The sequence below is a fragment of the Rhinolophus ferrumequinum genome, chromosome 25 (genome assembly GCF_004115265.2).
Source record: "Rhinolophus ferrumequinum isolate MPI-CBG mRhiFer1 chromosome 25, mRhiFer1_v1.p, whole genome shotgun sequence".
In the NCBI taxonomy this organism is placed as follows: Eukaryota; Metazoa; Chordata; class Mammalia; order Chiroptera; family Rhinolophidae; genus Rhinolophus; species Rhinolophus ferrumequinum.
The window spans coordinates 36,742,708-36,769,794 of NC_046308.1; the positions used below are offsets into that span (position 1 = coordinate 36,742,708).

Here is a 27,087-nt window from a genome sequence, read left to right on the forward strand (position 1 = left end):
CTGGCTGGTGCTCTGATGCTAGGAAAATGGACATGACCTATCAAGGTTCCTTCTAGTTCCGTGATGGAAAATTCAGTCACCTGCGTTTTATAAAAGTAGATACAATTTTGTATCAAAATGGACCAATGTATTAAATTTAAAAAACAAAATCACAAAAGCACTCAAAAAAAGCAGAGGTGAATATGTCTATTCTTAAGGTTGGGAGGAACTTTCTATGAATAATAATACCAAACAGAAACCATACAGGGAAAGAGTGATTGACTGGATCACACTCAAACAGACAAACTTCTATGTGCCAAAAATCAACCTGAAGTTAAAATACAAAATTCTAGGGAAAATACTTATAACATGTATGACTAAGGGTTAATATCCTTGTATTAAAGACTCCTGGGCAATGAAAAAGACAAACACCTCAACAGGAAGGTGGGCAAAGAACAAAAAAGGCAATTCATAGAAGAAATATAAATCAGTCATGAAGAAATTAAAAGCACGTCACCAATGATCAAAGAAATGCAAATTAATGCAACTATAAAATACCACTTGTGGAATATCAAATTGGCCAAAACTAAAAAGAATGGGAATACCAACACAGGCTAGGACAAGAGGAGGAAACACTCTCATTACTTGCTGGGGGAGAGGGAAGTGTAAATCCGAGCAACCCTTTTGGAGGGTAACTTGGCACTATGTATTAAAGCCATTGACCTAGAAATCTGGCTTCTAAGTTTTTATCCAAAGAATGTTAGTATGACATTATTTTTAATCTTGAAGAATTAGAAATAACCTAAATGTCAAATGAGAACAGACAACTATGTGCATATTTGCAATGCTACCCTTAAAAGTAATTACAGAAATCAGTATTTATTATTATAGAGATCAGATACTATTAAAAGAATTTCAGAACAATATGTAGACTGAGTTATAAATGTCATTGATCTAGTATATTTTTTACGTATAATATACATAGAAAAAATAGCTCAAAGGATATAAACCATAATGTTAATAGTGATTATATCTGAAGGATGGTATTATGACCGATTTTTCTTTTGACTTTATATTTTCTAATCTTTCTACAATGCCCACAGACAATGTATTGCAAAGAAAAAAACAAGAAACATTCAAACAAGTTAAAACTACTGATATTTTCTTCCAAAATTTCTATAATTCTGATTTTCAAAAGAGAAGATATATATATATATACATCTATATATATATATATATCTTCTCTTTTGAATATAGATGTGTATATATATATATATATATAGATATATATATATATATATATGAACTTTGGAAAGCAAAAAGGACTATACAAATTCAAGACGGTAATCAATTACCCACCAAATATTTTTTGAGCACTATGTATACAAAGCCTTGTAGAAAGTACAATGAGAAAATAAAACCAAAATTAGAATAACTCTACTCTCAGGGAAGATTTAATATGTTATAAGAGATGGAATGACATCTATTTCAAGACAATGAAATCAACTATGGGAATCCAAGCAAGGTGCTCAGAGAATAAAAAACTTATTAATTCTTATTTAGGGATAAGATAAATCTAGGACAACTTCTTCAAGGAGGTGATAGTAAAGCTAAATTCTGAAGGATAAATAGTATTTCCATAGGCAGAGAAAGGAGAAACATAAGCAAAGGAGCAGGAAAACCCAAGATTGTACTGGTGTGAAAAGATATGTGGCATACTCTGCAAAGGACAGGTGTGTGGGATGGTGGGGACAGCTGGGTTTGTGGAAGGATGGAGTGGAGGATGAGGCTGGACAGTCAGGATGGAGCCAGTGTGGAGAAGGCCTTCAGTGCCATGCCATGGTGTCACCTTCATTTTGTATGCAGCAAGGAGCCAAACTCAGTTATTGAAGAAGGGTTGGAAATCTGTCCTGTATGACAGCTGAATGAAAAATGGACCTGAGAGCCACAAGAAGTGATTAGATTATTCGGTCATACAAAAGGAATGAAGTACTGCCACATGCTATGACATGGATGAACCTTGCAAACATTATTCTAAGTGAAAGAAGCCAGTCACAAAAGTTTGCATATATGTGTAAATGATTCCATTCATGAATGTCCAGAATAGGAGAATATATAGAGACAAAGCAGATTAGTAGTTGCTTAGGCCTGGGCTGGGAGGATTGGGGAGGGGGGGACCAGCTAAAAGGTACAGGGTATCTTTTTCAGGTGATGAAAATGTTCTAAAAGTGACTGTGGTGATGGTATCTATGAATATACTAACAACCAATGAATTGTACATTTAAATGAGTTAATTGTATGGTATATGAATTATATCTTAATAAAGCTGTGGTTTTTTTTAAAAAAAAAAAAAAAGAAGAAGAGATCAGCCAGGTGGTGGCTATTGCAAAGGGCCAAACAAGATATTTGAAGGTTGTGAAACTAAAATAGCGGCAGTAGTCATGGGCAGAGGGCAAATCAGAGAGACACTGCAAAGACAGAACGGTATGGGGAGTGAGGAAGAACAAGGGAAAAAAAAGCTCAGAAGCTTCCACTTTGAATGACTAGAGAGGATGTGAAGGGAAGGTTGGATGGGAAACAATTATAAATATGCTTTCCATGCAGTGACTTTGAGGAGCTTAGCTCATTCCAGGAAGCGAGGGAACAGAGAGGTACAGGTCTGGAGTTCACAGTCCTTGTGGCAATTGGTGGCTAAGGGTCTTTTGTGACTGGTGGCAAATATTAATTATTTTTAGCACTACTGACCAGCTTAGAATTGGTCCTGACTTATGCCTAGAAATATACTTAGGAGAATTTAGCCAAAAGAAAAAGTCAAGATTGCAACAAGCAAGAAAAACCAATTCTATAGCTGCACATGCAATACTCTCAACATTCAAGAGCTTGGTATTCACTGATCCAAGTACAGATTTTGGTAAAATGGAGCACTATCATTGCAGCTATAAATGTAATGGTTTATAATGGTTTATACAGACAGCTCAATAGCTGAATGACAGTGGTTACTAATTGGATTCACAACAGTACACATTTATTTTGCTTGTTTATCAAAGAAGGCAAGAATTAGAAGAAGAAACTTTTGGTTCATGAAATCAGAGGATTAAAAAAATCACTTTAACATGCCAGTCAGTACTTGCAATATAAATAAATACGTATTAAAAAGGTACATTTTAGACCAAAGAGATGGCTCAGGAAAATAACACTCACCCAGAGGGGTGGACCGCCTTCAAAAGCCCAGTGGTATAGCTCCTCAACTTTGCATCCTGCAGTTTGTCAAGTTAAGCCTCTGGGAACAAAGTGGTTTTGCAGGTCAAGTCATAATGTCTGGGATATAAACTCTGACCGTTCAGTAGGGATAAAAAGTTGAAGTCCATGCAAGGAAGCTATTATGAAACAAGGAGACTCCCAGTCTCAGGAGAAAGGGCCCCAAAAAAGATCTTCACTGAAAGATAAATCTATTTGTACTACAGCAGGAGAGGCATCTGAGTCACCTGTGGAATTTTCCTATCATCTGCAGCAGTGGTAAGAGAGACCCCACCTGGAAGAGGGTCCAGTTCTGGCTCCCCACCCCTACCCTCCAGGGCCAGGACCAGGTCTTACTCATCTTTGTGTTCCAACCACTTAGCCCAGTGAGTGCTCAAGAACTTCGTCAAGTACACAAATGAATACATGGATTAAAGACACAATAGGAAGAATCCAATGGGAACTTGGGAAGGTTAAAGGGCATTGTACTCGAGATCCTTAGCCTGAAGTCCACGAGGATCCGTAAGAAATAAAATCTGCTGCTCTAATCTCATCCATCATCATAGAGATGACAGCATTAGTGCCTTGCTGAAGCTCACAGACTTGGTGAGTGGTACCGTGGAACAAGTTCCAGCCTCCAGTTGAGTGACCAAGTGACACTATCCATGGAGGACAGAAGACTTAGAAGAGTTCCAGCAATGAGACTAAAACATAGGATCTGGGAAGTTGTTAATTTGAAAGGAGAGGTAAAATTGGCTGATAGTGGCCTAAGGCTATTTTTCCTGGTTGCTCCAAGAAAGATAATGATCAGAGTTCTCTGTATCCATCTCGGGCAGTTGAAACAACTGTGGATTTTTAAGAGTGTGGAGAGCAAGAACCACGCTTTCTTTGCACAATGCCAAACATAAAACAATAAAGACTGTAACAGTAGCTTCACATTTATAAGGTGGTTACAATGTGCCAGGTCTCCTAGGTGCATTGACAGGAATTATGTCATCTGATCCTCCCCATCCTTACAACAGGTGTGATTAGCACCATTTTACAGATGAGAAAATCAAGAACTGGGGAGAGTAAGCAACTTGCCTAGAGTCATAAAACTAGAAGGCAGCAGAACAGTATGCACTGTCCCTTAGGGCCCACCACATAGCTAAAGGGAGAGAGCTCCACGTTACGGAGCAGCCATGTTTGCCAGTGTTAGAGCAAAGAAGTGCTGGCTGAGAACATAACCTATCTCCCTGGGGGAACAGTCCCCAATCCAGACTCAGGAACCCAGCCAGTGCACAGTTCCCAAGGTTTGTAGTTGGGGGGTGTTTATCCTCCCAGCCTTTGAATATTTTCATAAATCTTATGAAACAAATAAAACACAAAAAACAACTGAACAGCTTTCAAAGGGTTCAGGTAATGTTCTAATGCTTAACTGGATGGTGAACAATGTTCCATTACAGTTGACTCTTGAACAATACAGGGGTTAGGGTTCAGGCTCTCCCACAGTGAAAAATCCACATATAACTTTGACTCCCCCAGCTTAACTATGAATAGCCTACTGTTGACCACAAGGCTTATAGATAACATAAACAGTCAATAACCACATGTATCATATACTGTATTAATACAATAAAGTAAGCTAGACAAAGGAACTGTTAAGAAAATCCATTTACAGTATTTATTGAAAAAAATCCACATACAAATGGACCTGCACAGTTCAAACCCATGTTGTTCAAGGGTCAACTGTATTTCTTTAAGCTGCACAGATACATTATGTACTTCTTTTTGTATGCATGATGCATTTCACAATTAAAAAAGAATTATTTAAATAAACACTTACTGAGCCCTGAAGTGACAACCAGCAGATCAGTGACGACTAGGGTCGTGCCTCACCATGGGGGTGAGTATGCTGGGAAAAATTATTCTCCTGTACGATCAACTAATAAAGAGAGCACTACCAGCCAGAAAGATTGCCCCATCTCCTTGGCAAACCTTTCCTAAATTGTTAAGTTTAAAGCTCCAGATTTCTACCAAATAAACACTCTTTTCGCGCTAACTCAGAGTACAGCGTAGAGGTTAAGAGCATAGGTTTCAGAGTTAGACATCTTCAGTGTTATCCCAGTTCTGGCATTTACCACGTGATCTTCAGTCTGCTACTTAAACCTCTTTTGAGACTCAGTTTCCTTACTTGTAAAATGGAATAAATACCACCTTTCCAGTACAACTGTGAGACTTTAAAAAAAAAAAAAGGAACACTATAGGAGCATTGTTATTATAATTTCTAACCCTATTCTTAACACAGGCCCCCCGAACTATTCCAATTCTCCGCCCAGAGCATCTTCCAGGGAGTTGGGAACTGGTCTCCAGGCTCTTTGGTCACCCCGAGCCTGAGGGCTTCTCACGGCTGAGTACTGCAGGTCTACAGGCCTCTGCCGCACTTTTGAGGCCAGCTGTAGGTAAGCCCTGTCCTGCCACTTAAAATCCTACCAGAGCACCCCACATACCCCTTTGTTCTGATGAGGCGGCTCAGCTCTCTCCCTTCCTGCAGGCCCTCGTTCTGGGTTCTGTGACCCAGTTCTTACTTCATCCCTGCCTGAGAGATGCGTTCAACTCTCTTAAAATCTCAGTGGCTTCCATCCTTTAAGAATCAACACACATCCCACCTCCTCCATTCAGCCCTTCTCTCATTTATTTTGCCCATTACTGTTCTTTCTCTCCCTCTCTCTGTTTTTTACACATCTTTGGTGGTTATAATTTATATCATTGTCTTCATAAATTACCTTAAGATATTTCTCTAAGTTTTCATGGCTATTAATTAGTCTTCTCTCTTCTCATGGACAGAAATGTGTCTTCCGTTTGCTTTGTCATGGTAGTGGCTAAGAGTATAGACTCTGGAATCAGACTGCCAGCTCCAACACTTTTGGGTTGTGTGAACTTGGGCCAATTACTTAACCTCTCGGCGCCTTAGTTCACTGATTTATAAAATCTACATAATAATACATAGCCAAAAAAACTGCTATGATTTAATATATAGAAAACATTTAAAATACATGTCAATAGTAAGTTGTTAGGTAAGTATTAGCTATTATTATTATCTTTATCATCATCACTATTACTCTTACAGTGACTAGAACAAGGCTCTAGCTAGGAAGTATCCAGTAAAAATATTTCACTTGGTTGCACTTGAGAAGTATTTACCTCAATTAGCTAAGGGGCAGCAAACAGTGTGTAAAGGATCAGACAATAAATAGCTCTCTGTCTGAACCACTCAACTCTGACGTTGTAGCATGAAAGTAGCCACGGACAATGTATAAACAAATGAGCCTGGCTGCATTCCAATAAAACTTTATTTATGGATACTGAAATCTGAATTTCATCCAGTTTTCACATGTCATGAAATATTAGTCTTCTCTTGATTTTTTTAAACCACTTAAAAATGTAGAAAAAACATTCTTAGCTTGTAAGCTGTATAAAAAGAGGCAGCAAGCTGAATTTGGCCCACAGCTGTGGTATACTGATCCCTGGTTCTAAGATCACACAAGGTCCTCCCAGATATCGCAAATAAAGGCCTTTGTTCCATAGGCAGTAAGAAAACATTATCAGGTTTTAAAAAGTGGAGTGAGCCCAAGACATCACTTACATAAAAGCAGCTATGGTAGACATTACTGGTGCCCAACAGAATTTCCAGTCCTCACTTCCTGACATTCAGAAGCCTACATTTCCCAGCTTTCCTGCATTCAGGCAGGGCCACACGACTAGTCTGGCCAATGTACTGAAAGGCCGATGACCCTGTATTTGCTTCTAAGAAGAAGCATTTAAGAGCCACGTTCTCCACCCCTCTGTAGTGAATGTGGAGGAGGTACCAGGACATTCTACAGGCTGGGTCACTGAGCTACCAATGGAGGCTATGTCCCTGAAGAGTTTCTGAGAGCCTCCGAGGGACTTGGAGTGGTCAAGGACTAACTTACAGTGAGTTAAGCTGCTGAGTTGGTGGGTGGGTTTTGGGTGCTGGTTGTTACAATAGCATAACCTATCCTATCCGGTCTAATTCAACATCTTTCTGCAAATACAAACCAAAGAATAGCGTTAACGACAAGTGAACATAAAGACATCTAGCAATATCTGGTTTATCACATCCTTTCACCTTAACTCATTTAGGAAAGAAATGTCCAGCCTTCTGGACCATTTAGCAAGAAATCAGAAGTGCTCTTCTTCAAGTTCTATCACGAGAAACCCTAACTCATCTCCTCCGACTGTAAAATTCAATAACAGGTCTCATACTGACCGGGAGGAAGGGTTCCTCGCCAGCAGCAAAGAACCTCAAGTACTCATGACCTGACTTGTTGGACACAACCTCTGCCACCCAGAAGCTTACTTTCCAGTAGAATAAATCTCTTTCTTCTTAAAGTAACAGTGATGATGACGACAAAAAGCAAAGCAAGTAATGTTTATTGCTGCTCATTTCAAGCTAGGTGCAATTCCCCAAAGTAGAAACATGGGTGAAAGGTGGGAAAGGCCTATCCTTTTAAGAAATCCATACAGCCAGAAGATCCAGTTGTTGCCCTGAGCTGTCCTGATCACGCAAGGGATTTAAATGCTTATATGACCAGCACTCAGTGTGCCGGATTTACCAGGCTGTGGGAAAACTCCCAATTCCCATCCCACCAAATAATAAAGTAAATCTCATACTGTTAGCAAGAGGGTGTGCCTGCTGGAGGGTATTTGTAAATGAATAATTAATATTTTCAAATAAAAGTTTATTGTAGTGTCTCCTGCTGGCAAACGTGCACCCACAGTTCACATCACAAGCAACCCGCTCTCTGAGGGCTGTGGTCTTCTTCTAGATCGTTTGTAAAAAGGAAGCTCAGAGGGCCGGGCCGGTGGCTCAGGCAGTTAGAGCTCCATGCTCCTAACTCCGAAGGCTGCCGGTTCAAGTCCCACATGGGCCAGTGGGCTCTCAACCACAAGGTTGCCAGTTCAATTCCTCGAGTCCCGCAAGGGATGGTGGGCAGCGCCCCCTGCAAATAAAATTGAACACCGCACCTTGAGCCGAGCTGCCACTGAGCTCCCAGATGGCTCAGTTGGTTGGAGCGCATCCTCTCAACCACAAGGTTGCCGGTTCGACTCCCGCAAGGCATGTTGGGTTATGCCCCCTGCAACTAGCAATGGCAACTGGACCTGGAGCTGAGCTGCGCCTTCCACAACTAAGACTGAAAGGACAACAACTTGAAGCTGAACGGCACCCTCCACAACTAAGACTGAAAGGACAACAACTTGACTTGGAAAAAAGGCCTGGAAGTACACACTGTTCCCCAATAAAGTTCTGTTCCCCTTCCCCAATAAACTCAAAAAAAAAAAAAAAAAAAAAAAAAAAGGAAGCTCAGAGACCAGTTAATCTGCCCGGCACTGTTATTTAATCCCCTTTTCAAAACAGCTACCACCCACAGCAGACAGGAGGCCCCCACAGGACCACACAGCATGTCAAAGGTAGTCACAGGATTCAGATTCAGAGTGGCTCTCCACAGAATCTCAAGCTACTGAGAGACCCCAGCCTTTACCGAAGCTCACCTTCCGGTAAACATCTGAATAGCTGGGAAGCTCGGCTCTAAAGAAGGTGCACACAGGTCATACCAGGGCTTTCTTCTTTAGAATAAACTTTTCACAGAAAGAACCTCGAAAGATAAATGCATGTCTTGATCTTAACACTCCAGAGACAGAAATTCCAAACTTTTTCCTTTTGTCTAACTTAAGTTCTCCCTGCTGCAACCTAACCCACTTCTCCTTTCATAAAACTAAACCAGAGCTGAAATAGGAACAGCACTCCATTCTTTGACAGATTTGAAGGAAAAAAGTACACTGGACAATTGACCTTTAGTATCAAATAAAATATGGATGACCATTACTCTCCAAGAAATATGGAGGAGTGCAAAAATGAATTTCTGTCCCTGACACCTGGTAAGAACATAAATGAGTAGGTTTTCTCATATAGTACTCACATCCCTAATAAACAGTGTGAAAGTAACACGACTGCTCCCTCACCCAAACACAATGAGAAACTTCAAATTCCTCTCATCTGTGGACCAAGACCTGGCCACAGAAATGCTTCCTCTGCTGTGTCAAGAACTATCCTCTCTCTCTTTTTTCACAGAGTCAAATTCTGCCAGCACACTGACTTTCCTGAAGGTCTGTCACAGCCTCCAGGCTCTGTGGAGACTGCACCATCCGCCCCAACAGATGTGAGGACCAGGAACACGAGGACAGAGAATCCAGACAGATGTCATTACAGTCTGCCAAGTCCTGTGGGGGCCAAAACAATCTGTACAGGAAGCAGTCTCATGAAATTGGAGATCTTGTTGTTTGAGGTTCTGAAGCTCTATAGGAATTAAGAATGTCTTTACATCACACTTACATACAAAAACTGTTTAGCATGTAGAAGCTAAGGAGGACTGGTGAATTGTTCTTTAAATAAGTTACTTGGTTTCCAAACCGCATTTGTCCCACAGATCCGCTCTGGCACAGCCCTATCTGTTTGCATGTGCCACCTCCTATCTAAATCTCCTCCACTGCTGCCCGTGCCTTGCTCAACAAGTTATCAGGACATGAAATCACAAAATTATCTTTGAGAGAGCCTAAAGTCCCTGCCCTAATATTGGGAAGACTGGAATGTGGAGAAGATTTCTACTGTGATTCCCCGAAAATAAGACCGGGTCTTATATTAATTTTTGCTCTAAGAGACGCATTAGAGCTTATGTTCAGGAGATGTCATCCTGAAAAATCATGCTAGGGCTTATTTTCCGGTTAGGTCTTATTTTCAGCAAAACATGGTATTTCACAATCCAGCCACTTGTCAATCACAGACACACATCTTGGTCAGCTTTACCCCAAAGCATCTTCTGTGAGAACTTCGTAAATCCACAAGGTGTGGTGTTAGTGCGGTACACTTACCTAACCCTGTCCAGCCTTCAAATACCCAGCCAAGTGACAGTTACTCTAAAAAGCTTCTCTGCTACCCCAGCTGAAATTAATTCCAGTCTCCTCTGAATTTCTAGAGTGTTTGTTGTTCATTGCATGTATCCGTCCCTCAGCATTTACTGACTTGTTCTGTAGGTGGGGGGGGATGGTGTGGTGTGGTGTGTGTGTGTGTGTGTGTGTGTGTGTGTGTGTGTAGAAGGGTTGGGTCTCATTTTACCTGTGAGAATACCAGTCCCTAGAAGTCAGAGGCAAAGTCCTTCCCATTTTTTAACCCCCGCAATGCGTACACACAGGGCTGTGAAAATAATAATTACATGGTCAAAATCTGTAGAAATGAAGGGTTGAATGAATAATGAATGTATAGACATTGACCCTGCTCTCTGGGAAAGTTGGTCTAATACAGACACACCTTGCCATTGCTGTGGTAGTTGCAAAACCGAAATAATAGTCAAGTCACTAGAGTTTGCATCCTGGCCTTTTCACTAATTAGTTGCATGAATTTAGTTAAAATCCTTTACCACTCTGTACTTCAGTTTCCTTAGCTCTCACATGCAGATACCAGCCACTTCATGGGATTATAGTAAGGATTGAATGAGACAATGCACTTTTTCCATACCCTTCTAAAATAAGTCTAATTAACCAAATAAATATAAGGCAGAGACAGCAAAGCAGGAAAACAGCCAATCTCTAGAATGGTGCTACATTCAGAGGAAAATGCCCTACAGAAGAGCGACGAAAGACAGGTGAATCACTTGGGAAAATCACCTGCAAATCCCAAGCCGGATTCCTACTTGTATGCTCTCAAGCAGTAACGTAAGCTCTCTGGGTCTCAGTTTACTCACTCTGTAAAATGGGGCTCTTAAGCATGATGCTGTAGGCACTGTGTGACTCAACACACATAAGGTGCTCAAGGCGCTGGCTGGCACTCAGTAAACGTCAGTGGCTACTACAATGGTCATCAGCATTATCATTGTTTATATCACTAACACAGTAATGTTTCGCATTAACATTAGAAACATCCGGAAATGTTTCTAGAAATAATTCAACCATTAAAAAGGTGGTTAGTTCCATCCTTTCCCATATGCACACGGTGTTGTCATCCAGAACAAGGCTGCCAATATGTTCGGTTATCTTGTTTCTACCAAGTCTCACTGTTGGGAGAGTAGGGAGTACTCCAACACAGGATTTCAAGCCCAAACATCTACAACACAACAAGGCAGATCACAGGCTCTAACAGCATCCAGGCAGCCATAAATAACAAAATTTCCCAATCCTTGGAACATTTTATTTGCCAGAAAAGGATAAGGTTACCCCACTTATAGTTCCCAGCTTAACACTGCTCTTCTGTTGAAATGCATCAAGAGATACTCAAGACAGATTTTTAAGGGCAAACATCTCTGCATGACATGACCCTGAGGGACCCGCCGGAACTGAGCAGAGAAGCATTCTGTGTTAAAGTCATATCTCATCCTGAATAACAGCCAAGCACCCCTCAGTCCAACCTGCCTGTGCCAATACAGGGGCGTGCAGGGATGCGGAGTGACTTCTGATGAGGAGCCCAGCAGCTCTCCCAGCAGCATCTGGGCTCTCCTTGGAAGCCTCAGCCAAGTGACAGGCCCAGCTCTACTCTGCTGAGGATTAAAGGTGCAGCTCGGATGCTGACCGGGCCTGGAAATCCCAGTGACAACAGACTGCTAATGTCTCCCAACTCAGGGACAAGAAAGCAAGGACAGGGATGGCACTGTAGTACTTCTACCCCACTTTCTCAAATTCAGAGGAGGGCCTTCAGCACAAGGAGGAGAGATGTCACATCTTGAGAAGAAACTACAGGGTAGTCACTGGGTAGTCACTGACGCTCACCACTACTTGGAACCTCACAGGTTTTCAGAGCGAAGCTTTTAAAAAGCTTCTTTTTAAGCTCCTCCCTTTCCCTTCTGCAAAGTACCTTTTGAAGACCCAGTAAAAGATCCTCCTGCCTAAAGGAGGAGGGCTGGTAAACTAGATGAATTTTATCAGGGTTTAACCTAGGGTAGGGTTTCCCTAGAGCCAAGCTGGGACTCCATGCGTTAAACTGCTCAATACCTACCCCCGACTCTGAAAATCAAGCTCCCATCCAGAGATGACCCTATCACCACCCCACCTTGGACTGCTGGCTTCAAGAAAGGCAGGATGCATCCTGGCAGGGAGCTGTCACAAGCTCCTTCTCCTCCTCCCACCCGCCAGCACCTTCAAGGATAGAAAGCTCCATTCTCAGCCCCAGAAGCCTTTCTTCTCTGAGCTGCGCAAGCTGGCCTGCAGGGAGTGCCACACGCCTGGTATGACCAAGTTTTCCAAGCAAAATCTTGCTTCTCCAGGTGAGAAAAAGCCAATTCACCCTCTTGTCTGATTTAAAGGAGAAGAGGGAGAAGTAAAGGCTTTACTTTTAAATTGGAGGTAAATATATTCTGACTACTTCTGCGGCTATAATATAGCTACCCTACACCCCAAACAGGAGGTGGCTTTACTATCCCAACATTAAGCTCCAAGGGGTGTGTGTGTGGTGGGTGTGCGGGTGGGGACAGTCCACTCTCCTTTGAACACCATGTATGCTAGAGGTTGGAGCCTGGCCCTTCAAGACTCTCTCCTCAGAGAGAAGCCTCTAAGAGGTCAGAGATTGGCTACAGGGGTAAAGATGCCCTAAGAAGCAGGGTGAGAAAGGCCCCTCCTAGTGCAGGGAGAGTAAGAATGTACCAGCAGCCTAGTGCGGTCACACAGGACCTCGTGAAAGGGATCTTTCTTTATCAAGTTCCCTCGGTGGGCACGACCCCTAACCCCCGCAAAGTTAAAGAAGTTTTTCAGCTGCAGTTGACTCTCTCCACTGCCCCCCAACTTCCACAAAACCCAGGAAGATGCCGGCAGAAAGTCCTGCAGCGATACAGACGCTGGAGTGAGCCAAAGGGTAACCCAACTTTGTAGAGTGTGTGGCCCCATCTTAACCCTTTGATACCCCTCTAGGGAGATGGGCCTCTCTGCAGGAGACTCTCTTGAGGATTTGAGGTGCTGGGGGGAACACAGGGTTGAAGAAAGACAACAGAAGAGGAAGGTGCCTTATGCCTCCTCTACTTACCAGGAGAGCTTGAATCCTTTCATTAGTACAGTCACGATAATCCACTGACCATGTCCTTAGCATCCCTGTTACAGCTCTGGAGGTCCCAGGACATATTTGAAAAGATGACGAAGTCCCAAAAGAACAGAATCCCATGTAATGTGACTTGAACACAGAAAGAAACAAAAGAGAAAGAGAGAGATAGAGAAAGCGCAAGCCAGAACTGCTGCTGCTGCTTTCCCTTCTTCCCCCTTTCCCAGCTGAAAGCTGGGTTTGGAGGCCAAGCACAGCTTCTGCAAATCCAGCCGGGGGCCGGAGCTGCCTGCCCAAGCTGCTGCTGCTACTGCCAGATTCTGATGAGGATGGGTAATGCTGGCAAGGCTGCAAAACAGCCCTGGAGTTGCTGTCAACAGGCAGGCCGGCCGGCCACCCACCCACCCTCACCTCATGCCGGCTCAGAGAACCCAAGAAGAACCCAGGGGGAGAGCAAAAACCTAGCAGAAGCTGCACCTCTCTTCCCCCAGGCGGCAGCTCCCGCAGCTCCATGTAATCTCCTCATCAATGCAGTACCCAAGCAAAGCACTGCCAGCCACTTCCGCCCATTTAAAGACACAGCACATGTTTTGTCCCAGGATGGGACAGAAAGTCAGGGAGAAAGTGGGTGAGCAATGAGGTGCTGGAGAGGCAGAGAAGAGGGGTGTAAACATCGGAGAGATTAGCATTTCCATGGGCATCCACCAAGGGTTTAAAATGCCCCATCTCTGGGTGGAGGGGAGCCTTGTCCCAGGCCCCCTGCAAACCTGAGGAATCCAAAGCTGAGCAGACCGGAAAAGCTAGGTGGTGCATGCCTGGGAGTCAGATGGCAGGCGAGCTGCACAAGACCACCTTAAATAGAATCCTCACCCTTTCCCAGCAAGGCGGGGCTAGCGCCTCCGTAGTCTGAGCAGTTCTCTGCACTCAACACGCAGCTCTCTTCCTCTGCTGGGGAAATTGCCTTGCCACTGACTTCTGGGGCAAGTGATGAGGCAGCAACTTATGGTGGTGCACCCAGTCCCCTGAGGCCAGGGATTCTTTTAAGGTGGCCAGGAAGGCCTGGTGTGGGATTTAAACATTTTATCACTGGCACAAGGCTCCAAGAAGATGCAGACCAGGCACAGCATCAAGTGAGGAGGAACAGAGAGTTTCAACTTCAACTCGGACATACAATTCATGGGAAAGAGGGAAAAGGCTCCTTTTAAAATCCTCCAGTTTGGGGCCCAGTGAGGAGTTCCAGCCCCAACAACTTCCCTGGCTATGTGATTGCTTTTGTCTGTCCTCCCCTAGATTACTGACTGTCTGGGTTAGTAATGCGATGGGTGAGAAGGAACAAAGAGGAGATTAATTATGAAATAGCAACCCTCAACTGAACCGTAATGAGCCTGTACCCTGTAACTTGCCCCAAAGTGATCTACAGAAATCCATATTTGTTGTATGCACGTCATCTATACTTGACCCTCTAAAGTGATACTCTGAAGAAGAACTGGAGTACAGATCCCCTTGTTGCTAATACTCATTGTATTTGTAATTCCTTGTTTATTATCTGCCTTCCTCTTTCTAGATGGTAAACTCTCTGAAGTCAGGGGCTGTGTATCTTGTTCAGCTCCATCTGCCCACTGACCAGGAGGGCTTGCATACAGGAGGAGTACTGTAAACACGTGTTTAATTGAAGTGACCTTATTCAAACCTAATTAGAACACTGCAGTCTCTCTCCAGTGTCCAGATGGTCCAGCAGAAATATTCCTTAAGGGATCCTGTGCTTTCAGAGATGTACCCCCAAAGCAGTTCTGGGCTGTGGAGTTTCCCTCCATTCGTAGCCCCCATGCTAGAAAACACTGAAATACTTTCAAGACTTCTGAATACACCCATAGTTATCTTTTTAAAGCTCCTTGAGCCTGTACCCAGGCCATACTTTCAGCACATGTATTGATTACAGGGATGCAACAGATTCCAGAAATGCATAGTTCTCCTTTACGACCTAGATAATCCACTCAACCAGCCTCCTAGGTCATGTGATCCAGCCCCTAGACAAATGTTGCTGGGAGTACTCCAGGTAAATGAGAATATTTTCATCCTGCCCTACTAACTGCTCTGATCTCAAGTAACACATAAAACCTGGACCAAAGCTTTTCAAGTATTGCATTAGAAACACAATATTGTAAATGTTAACATTCTTTAGTGTTTAATCTTTACCTGTTTAAAAAAAATTAACCCTCCTTTTCAACTATTAGTACTAAGAATTTATTGAGGGCATATTATTTCAGGCATCATACTAAGCATTGTACATGCATTATCTCATTGAATCCGTACTTCCTTGTTATTATGAGTTGTAACTATCATTATTTGCCAGGTAATGCAGCTGAAAACTAAAGAGTGTGATGCCTTGATTTGCCTAATGCCTAACGCCAGCAAGCTGCAGACTTGGGATTTGAATGTAGGCATGTCCAACTCCAAAACCCCGTCTCTGAATCACTATTCATGCTTACAAAAAACTTTTCTCTACCAGACAAACTGATTTATAAGGGCTCACATGCTCCCAGGACAAAAAGAATACAGGCAACAGGTAAAAAAGAGACTAAGTCAAGCCAGCTTCTTCTTCCATCACTGATGAGTTAATTGGCTTAAGTGTCAGTGTGTGTATACGTTATAAGGAACACAAAAAGGGGAGGAAAAAGAAAAGCCTGGTTGATGGGAGACAGTTATCCCTTGGATCTTTCTTGTTTCTGAACCCAGGGCTTTTCACAGAGCTCCATTTTTGTGGTCCACAAAGAAAAATCTCAAAATATGACCTAAACATGATTCTAAAGAGTCATGGGATCACTGTCTTTTCCTGAATTAGAGTAAGACCAAGCAAAATGAAGAAACATTCCTCATTTATTTTCCCTCTTTTATCTTCTCATAGACGGCAGGCTGTTTGTATGGTTTAAAAAATTCTCTGACGGGTAAATTGTCAACACTGATATAATTCTAGATTACTCTGGGGCTGGATACAAATTAATGATCAGGCAGGTGCATTCGATTCTATCAATAAGAAAAAGGAAGAAAATTCAAAAAATGGACAAATGATTTAAATAAGCACTTTCAGAAGAGAAAATGATCTGTAAATATATAAAAAGATGCCTAACCTCATTAGTACCCAGGAAAATGCAAATTTAAGCTCCAATGAGACGCTATCTCATACCCATCTACTTGACAAAAATGAATATCTTAAAATATCAAGGTTGGTGTGGTGACAGAGCCAGGAGTGCAGTTTCCAGGCTCTAGGCCTGACATTGGAAAGGTGCTGGCGCAGGTAGTAAATGGCCATCGACTGATCAAATGGCCATCAGCTGTGGCTAGTTGGCCGTCAGCTGTAACCAGTGAGCCACTGGCCACTAATATAACTGCCGTGGCTACGCTAGCAGCAAAATGGGGGCTAGCTGCTAGTGTGGCATGGCGTGGCGTGGCGTAGTGGAGTGTGGATTGCGGATTGCAGAGAGGCAGATTGCAGTTAGCAAGTGAGGTTGGTTAGCAGAGACAAGCGGACAGTGGGTTGTGGATAGTGTGGCTTCTGCTTCCTGTGTCTCCAACTCAGCCGCCAGCAAGACTATAGTGGTATGACTCCCCTACCTATGGCTCCGTGGATGTTCCTTTTTGGCCTCACCATGTCCTGTGTTCTTATGTGGGGAGCGCGACCAGAGACCCCGCATGACGCCCTGCATGACATATGGCGCAGCGAGCAAGGTACAGTGCCGGCCAAAGCTCTCCAGGGGGCGGTGGAGCAGTTTGTGCTTATGAACACTCAGTCTCAGGAAGACCAGGAGGAGCAGCTGCCTGAGAGCTGGAACCCCGTGGAGGGGTGGGAAGACGTGGACGGTTCCCCAACCAGCGTAGGGCGGAGAAAGCAAAGGTCGTTGCGGCCCTGTGGGCTGAGAAGTGCTTGCTGAGGCCCTCACCCCCAGGTTGGAGAGGACTTGGAGACCTCACCCTGTGGAGAGGGCACACATTGTGAGGCCAATCCACAGCCCTGGCGAATGACTGTGGACTATGGGGAATTGCGTTCCATCCCTAATTTAATGGACCGCTTGACTGTTTGCTTGGGAACGTACCACCATGTAGTGGAACTGGCAGATGTTTGCTTTTGTGTCTTGACGGGCCGCCATCGAGAATATGTAAGCACCTTGATTGTGAGATGCTGTTGTTCCAGCATGGTACCCTGAAAGGCTCAGAGAGAGTGGCAGTGCCCTGAGAGGCCCTGGCTGAGCCCAGGAAGCTGGGCTGTGCCCAGAGAGAGGGGCAGCGCCCTGAGAGGCCCTGGCTGTGTCCAGGCAGTCTGGTTGTGCCCAGAGAGAGTGGCAGTACCCTGAGAGCCCTGGCTGTGCCTGGGGAGACTGGTGGTATCCTAAGAAGCCCAGGAAATCTGGCTGTGCCCAGAAGGACTGATGGTGCCCTGAGAAACCCTGGCTGTGTCCAGGATATTGCATTCACCTCCAGGCTTCTCGCACGGGGTCCCTCGGGAAGATACTTGTATAGATTGTGAGGTGAGACCCTGTAGGGATGGAATGTGGGGACAGAGCCAGGAGTGCAGTTTCCAGTCTCTCGGCCTCACATGGAAAGGTGTTGGCTCAGATAGTAAATGGCCATCAACTGTGACTGGATGGCCATCAGCTGTGGCTAGTTGGCTGTCAGCTGTAACCAGTGAGCTACTGGCCACTAATATAACTGCTGTGGCTATACTAGCAGAAAATGGGGGCTAGCAAGAAGATGGTGGCATGGCGTGGCGGAGTGTGGATTGTGGATTGCAGAGAGGCAGATTGCAGTTAGCAAGTGAGGTTGGATGGCAGAGACAAGTGGAATGCGGGTTGAGGATCATGTGGCTCCTACTTCCCGTGTCGCCAACCCAGCCGCCAGCGAGACTGAAGTGATATGACTCCCCTACCTATGGCTCCGTTGGTGGTCCTTTTGGCCTCACCATATCCTGCGTTCTTATGTGGGGAACGGGACCGGAGATGCCGCATGACGCCCTGCATGACAGTTGGAAAGGAACTAAAGGAAATGTGTACTGGTTCGACTACCTAAGCAAACTATTTTGTATCATGTACTAAAGTTTAAGAAATGCATCCCCTGACACCTAACAGTTTCTTTCCCACTGATGCACAGCAATGAGGACTGCATGTAGTATGATTCCATGCGTATATAGTTACAGAACAAACACATGAAAGGATAGATAATTTTATGTTGATATTGATACGGAATATTCAGATATTCTGTATCTATACAGATAGATACAGTAGCCCCCACCCTTATCCTCAGTTTTGCTTTCCGTGGTGTCAGTTACCCTGGGTCAACTGCGGTCCAAAAATACTAGAAGGAACATGACAGAAATAAGCAATTCGTAAGTTTTAAATTGCACGTCATTTTCAGTAGCATAATGAAATCTCACACCACCCTGCTCTGCTCCAACCCGCCCAGGACATGAATCACCCCTTTGTCCAGCACACCCACACTGTATGTGCTCCCCACCCCTTAGCCACTTAGTAGCAGATCGATTATCAGAGTATGGCAGTGCTTGGGTTCAAGTAACCCTTATGTCACTTAATAATGGCCCCAAAGCATGAGTAGTGATGCTGGCAATTGGGAGATGCCAACAAGAAGCAATAAAATGAAAAGACAGGTATGCATAGGAAAACGATTAGTATATGCAGGTTTCAGTACTGTTTGCAGTTTCAGGCATCCACTGGGGGGTGTTAGACATATCCCCAGTGGATAAGGGGGAACTACTGTATTCTGCATCTATACAATAAAAAAATTAAGGGAATAACAAACTCAACATTCAAAAACGAGGTCATCTTTGAAGGATGGGGAGACAATGGGTTCAGCAAGATAGGTAAGAAGCACATAGTGTTTGTTGTTGCTTTTCTTTTCTTTATATATATATATATATTTAATTAAAGTTTATTGCGGTAACAATTGTTAGTAAAGTTATATAGATTTCAGGTGTACAATTCTGTAATACATCATCTATAAATCCCATTGTGTGTTCACCACCCTGTTGTTTCTTCTTTCGGTAGACTTCACGCACATTTAATGTTTTACATATAATCTGTGTAGAAACAATTTTAAAATAAACACAGTAATTAGAAAATACCTGACTTAATTGTTTTTGGGTTTTTGTGAGTAGACTTGAAAGGGCAGGATGTGGGCTGAAGGATTGCCTAGGAGGATGTTGTGTTATCTGCAGTTTCAAAAATCTAAGCTCAAAAAATTGGCCTTCCAAGCCTCACGGATATTCAAAAGTTTGTGTTTACAAGGTTTGATTAACATAAGTTTGGATTGTATGGCTCCAAGCCTCTTGTTACAACGGTTTCTTCCAAACTTCATTAGGTTTGGAACGAAGGTTGGGAAAAGTTCCTTTTTGATTTCAGCTGCTTTGACTTTCTTTTGCCTCCTACAAGCCTAAAGGTCTCACCCACCCTGGTGCTGTTCCTTTTCTAATCCAGCAAAAACATGACTGGCATTTCTTGCCTCGTCCATAAGTAGGGACTAGAATGGTGAGAAAGGGCTTTCAACCAGAGCAAACGGCTGGGCCTCTCGGAAGCAGACACACATGGCCCTGGCCAAGGGAAACCTGGGAGCTGTGAACACGCGGGAGAATTCAGCCCTCCTAACTCCCACCTCCTCACCAGTGGCTTTTTCCACCACCAGAAGCTCAAGCCTCCTCACGACCATGGGAAGTCACCAGGAGCATGTCTGGAGCAGAAAACAGACAGACAACATGATCCCTGAGGCTCTCCTTCTAACTCCAGTTCTTGGATCCTGTGCTGCTCTCCTTCTGCCCTTTCCAGGAGAGCAGAGCCGCAGTACCGGGCAGAGCTGCAGGCCTCCAGGAGCTGGCAAACTGGGCCAGAGCAGTGCTGCAGTCACACGTTGGGGAATCAAAGCTCCAAGCTCAGGCAGGGGAGTCATCAGGCGCAGAGTGTTATATTTAAGGAGCATTTTGGAGGTCAGGAAGCTAGAGGGAACAACGGGGGAGGGAGCAGCCTCCTAAACACTCCATTGCAACAAGCCTCCTCCTCCTCCTCCAGCCAGAATCCTCTTCCAAATTCCCAACTGCAGTCAGCAGAGCCTGTGAGAGGGGATGGCAGATGGCCAGAGCTGCTCCCGGTCAGGTGCTCCTCACCACTTCCCTGTCCCCCACTACCCTCCTCAGCACTCTCCTCTCCCCACCCTCTGCCACTATTAGTCACTGGCTCTGGGGTGACAGTGTGGGATGCAGGCATTGGTCTTACCGTCTGGTCTGTTCATCTGTGTCAACTCCCAGCTGGGAGCCTCCCGAGCCAGCCCCTCCCCTCCTACCACAAGGACCAGTACACAACCCTGCCCTCCAGTCCCACTGGTCCACTGCTGTGGGGGGAGAGGGAGGGGGGGGCGGGGAGGGGCAGCACAGGCCCAGAGCAGCAGAGGCTGAGAGGCTTGTGTGGAAAGCAAGCGGGATTCCGTTTATTTCAAGAATGCTTCCTTCTGCCTCTATGACCCCAGGAATTGGACGGAGGACTTACCTCTCCCACTCTCCCATCCTTCCTCATTCTTCCCTCACAACCTACTAATCCAGAAAGTGCCTTCAGGCAACCAACAGGATGGACAAGGTCAAAGCCAAGCTCCAGTAGGTTTCATCCTGCCTCCCAGGTGCTTCACCAACACAGAAGGAAGGCGCCAGGGGTTTCCACAAATGGGTGTCTATCCACTCTAGGGTTTAAAGTGTTCTCCCATCTATTATGTCATGTGCTTCTCACAACAACCCGATGAGGTATTACTAAACCATATTTAACAGAGGAAGAAACTGGGGCCCAACTACTAGTAGCTGCTCCTAGTCCAGAGATGGTATAGGAGTTGGTAAAAAGGAAAAGTTCAAAGGTAAAACCCTATGCCTGGGTTCCATGAAGCCCCTCAAGTCGTCCTGCCTTGGAACTTCTCTCCTTGTTAGTCAGGCCAGGATGGAATTACCTCCCTTGCTCAATTCAGCACAGAAGCCAGCTAAGCTCTTTCCCTGTTGAAGAAACTCTGGATATCCCTTCTCCACGGAGACTTTCTGGCTTGATAAAAGGACACAAGAGTTTCTTTGGCCCTGCTCTGTCTGGCAATGGAAATCCCAAAGAGGATACCCTCTCTATACTACCTTCCCCTTCATCTCCAAAATCACTCCTGGTTTCTTGAACTCTTGACTGCCTGACTCAGTGCTGGTTTATGTGTCTGTCTCCTTCATTAGTGTGTTCCGGATCACAACTCTTTCTGCTGCAAGACAGAAGGGCAGCCCCTTGGAAGTAAAAGCTCTCCTGTTTGGAAAGCTACACACACCTCAAGGAAACCCCACCAAGGAGAGGGGAACACGGCCTGATTTCATTCATTCTAATCATGTGCAGAACACAAGAAAACATCTCTCCTGCCAGATGGAAGAAACAAAGCAGATTTCTAATTACCCGCCACTGCTCCTCCTGGTTTCTTCTCAGGAGAAAATCAGGGTGACTGATGGTGTCGGGGACCCAGGAGCGTGCTTATACACCCATATTCTCTCAGTGAAGGAGGGCCCATGCCCCACAGGCAGCTGCCTCTTGCTCTTCTCCCACCAAAGGGAAGTTCTCCGTCCTCAACTAAGTTACATAGGAGAATTACCGTTAACGAACAGAGGAACTAATGTTAACTCGTTTTAACAGTGAAAGTCTCCTGGCAAGGACACAAGAAACTCTATTGGCAGAGAAACCGCTTGCTGATAGGACAAGCCTAGAAATACTGCATTCTTAACTGACACGTGCCTGACACCAGTCCCAGAGGAGCGTACTGCGGCTCAGCACAGGCATTCTAGAATTAGACTCGAGTTCAAATCCATACTTAACAGCTGTGCGACCTTGAGCAAGTCACTTCATTTTTCTAAGCCTTGGCTCCATCTATAAAAAGGTGACAAGGACAAAAACCCTTGAGGCTGTCAGGAGTCAATGCACGAAACATGATATAACATCGACTAAGTACTCACTACTTTTAATCATTATTACGATTATTGCCAGCCAGTTTCCACAGAACTCCACAACTTACTGTAAGAACCATAGATTCCATTCCTATGTTTCCTGATCTACTTTTTCTCCTATACCTAAACAATGTTTTCCTATTTTGTTGGGGATATTCTTGTAATTTTATTTTGTGGTATTTCTGTTAGATCAGTCAGCTACTTATTTACCCAACAATAACTATCCTTATTGAGTGCCTAACATGTTCATGACCCAGGCAAATCACGATGATATTTCAATAATAAACCCAATATCCTCCTTGATATCTAGTAGCTTATAATCTAATAAGAACAGTAAGATATGGGCATTAAGGAGTTGGATTACATAATTCTAACGAAGTTTAAAGCAGTAAGCTCTGTAAGAGAGGCACAGATAATCAGAAGGACGTAGTACTTCTGTTTTCCAAAAAAATAGTAGGTAATCAATCATTATGCCAATTTTTCAATCAACTAATGAATAATGGTAAATATTCTCAGCTAACCTGTATGGTTTGTCTGTGATAACTATTTTTTGATTGTTCTGGTCTTAACACAAAAGAGTCAGCCAGAAAAAGGATTCAACATTTGTCATTATCTTTATGGAGACAAGAGTTTCCTATTTGCATGACAGGTGTCCAGAAATAATGCCTTCCGCACATATTGCTACTATCACTGCCAATAAATACAGGTCTATTTGGATGGAGCAGACTGCATTTCATGGGTTGGATTTTGAAGTTTCATTGCCTACCATCAGGACATTTTCTCATCAGTGCCTTAATGTTGAAACAAAAAATGTTCAATGATATTCCAGGCTCCTATACTTACTACACATATATTCTCTCAGCATCACAACAAATATGATAAGACTGGCATGCTCATGAGCAAACTTAAGAGCTCAGGTCTCATCTGTCTTGTGACCAGAGCTACTCGGTAAATACTCTGGTGGCCTTCCATACTAAGTCACCTTTGAGGGTGTGGGGGGCACCAAAGTACTGTCCCATGTTGAAGCTTTTATGTAGACTGGGGACAGTTAAGAAAAATAACTGGGCAACCTGGCAAGTTTCAAAAGCTAAATATACTGAATTTTTAATTGTTGATAACATGCCCTTTTAAATTTTCTGTTAACATATTCTTTAAATATAAACAATGGTGGTGGTAGTTTTATAGTTTAGTTTAGTCTTGTTAGAATAGGTAAAATAAGTATAGGTAAAATAAGTATCTGGCAATTCTGTGTCAGTCCACCAGCTTTTAAAAATTTCTTTGTTTTTCACAGAAATAGAACATAAAATCCTAAAATTTATATGGGACCATAAAAGACCCCGTATAGCCTCCGCAATCTTGAGAAATAAGAACAAAGTGGGAAATATAACAATACCTGACATCAAATTATACTACAAGGCTACAGTAATCAAAACGGCATGGTACTGGCATAAAAACAAACACATAGACCAATGGAACAGAATAGAGAGTCCAGAAATAAATCCATGCCTATATGGCCATTTAATCTACGACAATGGAAGCAAGAATGTAAAATGGGGTAAAGACAGTCTATTCAATAAATGGTGCTGGGAAACCTGGACAGACACATGCAAAAAAATGAAGCTGGACCACCTCCTTATACCATATACAAAAATAAATTCAAAATGGCTTAAAGACTTAAATGTAAGATCTGAAACCATAAAATTCCTATAAGAAAATATAGGAAGAAACTTCACAGACATTACCCGGAGTAAGATTTTTACTGATATATCCCCTCACGCAAGGGAAGTAAAAGAAAAAATAAACATGTGGGATTACATCAAACTAAAAAGTTTTTTCATAGCAAAGGAAACCATCAATAAAACAAAAAGGGATCCTACTGAATGGGAAAAGATATCTGCCAATGATATATCTGATAAGGGATTAATATCACAAATTTATTAAAAAACTCACTCAACTCAACTCCATAAAAACAAGCAACCCAATTAAAAAATGGGCAGAGGACATGAAGAGACATTTTTCTAAAAAGGACATACAGATGACAAACAGACATATGAAGAAATGCTCAACCTCACTAACCATCAGAGAAATGCAAATAGAAACCACAATGAGATACCACCTCACCCCAGTCAAAATGGCTATCATCAATAAATCAACAAACAACAAGTGCTGGCGCGGATGTGGAGAAAAGGGAACGCCTGTGCACTGTTGGTGGGATTGCAGATTGGTGCAGCCACTATGGAAAACAGTATGGAGGTATCTCAAAAATCTGAAAATGAAACTACCTTATGATCCAGCAATTCTACTCCTAGGTATCTATCCAGAGAAATCTAAAACTCTAATTCAAAAATCTCTATGCACTCCTATGTTTATTGCAGCACTATACACAATAGCCAAGACATGAAAACAATCGAAATGTCCATCGGTAGATGACTGGATTAAGAAACTGTGGTACATTTATACAATGGAGTATTACGCAGCCATAAAGAAGAAAGAAATCTTACCATTTGCAACAACATGGATGGACCTAGAGAACATTATGTTAAGTGAAATAAGTCAGACAGAGAAAGATAAGTACCATATGATCTCACTTATATGCGGAATCTAAAGAAAAGAATAAGTGAATGAACTAATCAGAAACAGTTTTGGAGACAAAGAGGAAAAACTGAGGGTTGCTAGATGGGCGCGGGGGTGGGGATAAGGGGGAAGGTGAGGGGATTAGAAAACAGTCAGTAACCACAAGATGGCCACGGGGTTTTGAAAATTAATTTGGGGAATGTAATCAATAATGTTGTAAAGATTTTGTAGGGTATCTGATGGACACTTGTCCCTTTAGGAGACAACCTCAGGGATGATGTAGATGCCTGATCACTGCACTGTACACCTGAAGCTGAAGCTGAACAATAATGAATGTCAACTACAAGTTTGTATATATATGTATGTATATGCTTACAAGAAGCGGAGTACAGCATTAGGAATAGAGACAGTGGAAATGTAATGGCTCTGTGCGATTTCAGAGGGATGGTGGATGGGGGGAGGGGGGTTGACACAGTGTGAGGGACAAATGATAAACGTCTAAGTATTACTTTGTCTTGTGTACCTGAAACTAATTAAAAAAAATAAAAATAAATAAATAAAAGAGCTCAAAAAAATAAATAAATGAATAAATAAATAAATAAATAAATAAAAATTTCTTTACAAAATCCGTAAGTTCAGACTCCTCTATGAATGCCTTCTCGGTCCTATGACCTCACATTCCACTATTAGGAGAGCCTCAGCCTCTTAATGGTGAGGATCTGAAAAGTATCTCTAGTCAAGTCCCGTGTCTTTAGGTGGTCATCTGGGTCACAGGGCTTCCTAATCTAGTCTTTTTTTTTTTTTTTTAAAAAAAAGAGATATAATTGACATACGAGTTCTGACAATTAAGTTCGTGAACTCATCCTAGAAAAAGTGCTACATACCTCATGGCTGAATATCACTGTGGTCACCTTCGTAGTCCACCCTTCAAAGCAATTTTGGAACTCTTTTTCTGGAATGGTCATCAGAGCTGTCATTGTATTACCCTTGATGTCCTGAATGTCATCAAAATGTCTTTTCCTTTCAATATTTCCTTTCTCTTTGGATAAAGAAATCATTGGGGGCCCCGATTAGGTGAGTAGGGAGGGTGTTCCAATACAGTTATTTGTTTACTGGCTAAAAACTCCCTCACAGACAGTGCTGTGTGAACTGGTGCATTGTCGTGATGCAAGGGCCATGAATTGTTGGTGAAAAGCTCAGGTCATGTAACTTTTTCACACAGCCTTTTCAGCACTTCCAAATGGTAAACTCAGTTAGCTGTCCAGATGGTACAAATTCATAATGAATAATCCCTCTGATATCAAAAAAGTTTAGCTACATCGGTTCAACAAGCTCTTGAACTTAATTGTCACACTTCGTATAACATTATATTAGTTTAGGTGTACAGCATGGTAAGTGACCCCTGAAAACACGAGTTTTGAACTGCACAGGTCCATTTATGTGTGGATTTTTTTCAATAAATATGTACAATACTGTACATGTATTTTCTCTTATAATTTTAATATTTTTTCTCTAGCTTACTTTATTGTTAAACACAGTATATAATACATATAACATAGAAAATATGTGTTCATCAACTGTTTATGTTGTTAGTAAGGCTTCCAGTCAATAGTAGGCTATTTAGAAGTTACGTTTTTGAGGTGTCAGAAGTTATACATGGATTTTCAACTGCGAGGTAGGGGGTTGACACCCATAACACCCCCGCATTATTCAAGGTTCAACTGTATATTGTGAAATGGTCACAACAATAAGTCTAGTTACTATTCATCCCCATACATAGTTATATATATTTTCATTATGACCTAAGGTAGTCTTGAATGCTTTGACAATGCCTTGGAGATATGCCTGAGCCTTCCAAATATGTATGTATAATTATTATCTCTCCCCTAATCTCAGACACAAATTCCCAATTGTTCCTGAACACTGTTACCTAAATGTCTCATCGGCACCTCCAAGCTAGTATAAATATATGAAACTCCTCCTCGCCGCTCTGCATCTCCTTCTGATTCTTACCACCCGTGCCTATCTCAAGAAATGGCACCACCAACCACCAAGTCACCCAGTCAGCCAACTGGAATTCATCCCACACTCCTCCTCTCCCACCCCCCATTTAATTAGGTAGAAAGTCATGTCAATTCTAGCTCCCTAAATATGACCAGAGTTTGTTTCCTGTTGTCAGTTTTTATCTGCCTTTCAAATCTCATCTTTAGATTTGCAGTTG

The 27,087-nt window shown here is 43.1% G+C and overlaps 1 protein-coding gene across 28 annotated transcripts in view; it reads right to left on the minus strand.

The window, feature by feature from the left end:
• GRAMD1B (GRAM domain containing 1B) overlaps positions 1-27,087 on the minus strand; it is a 240,304-nt gene that overhangs the window by 79,549 nt on the left and 133,668 nt on the right. For 2 of the 28 annotated variants that reach the window (XM_033098306.1, XM_033098301.1), the window contains exon 1: positions 13,280-13,696. The exons of 23 other annotated variants lie outside the window; for them this stretch is intronic. In XM_033098306.1, the coding sequence (XP_032954197.1) occupies positions 13,280-13,302 (23 nt within the window). In that variant the 5' untranslated portion in view covers positions 13,303-13,696. Of the gene's footprint in view, positions 1-13,279; positions 13,868-27,087 lie in introns of those variants that run through there. 3 more of the 28 variants (XM_033098303.1, XM_033098302.1, XM_033098305.1) reach the window with 3 other exon arrangements.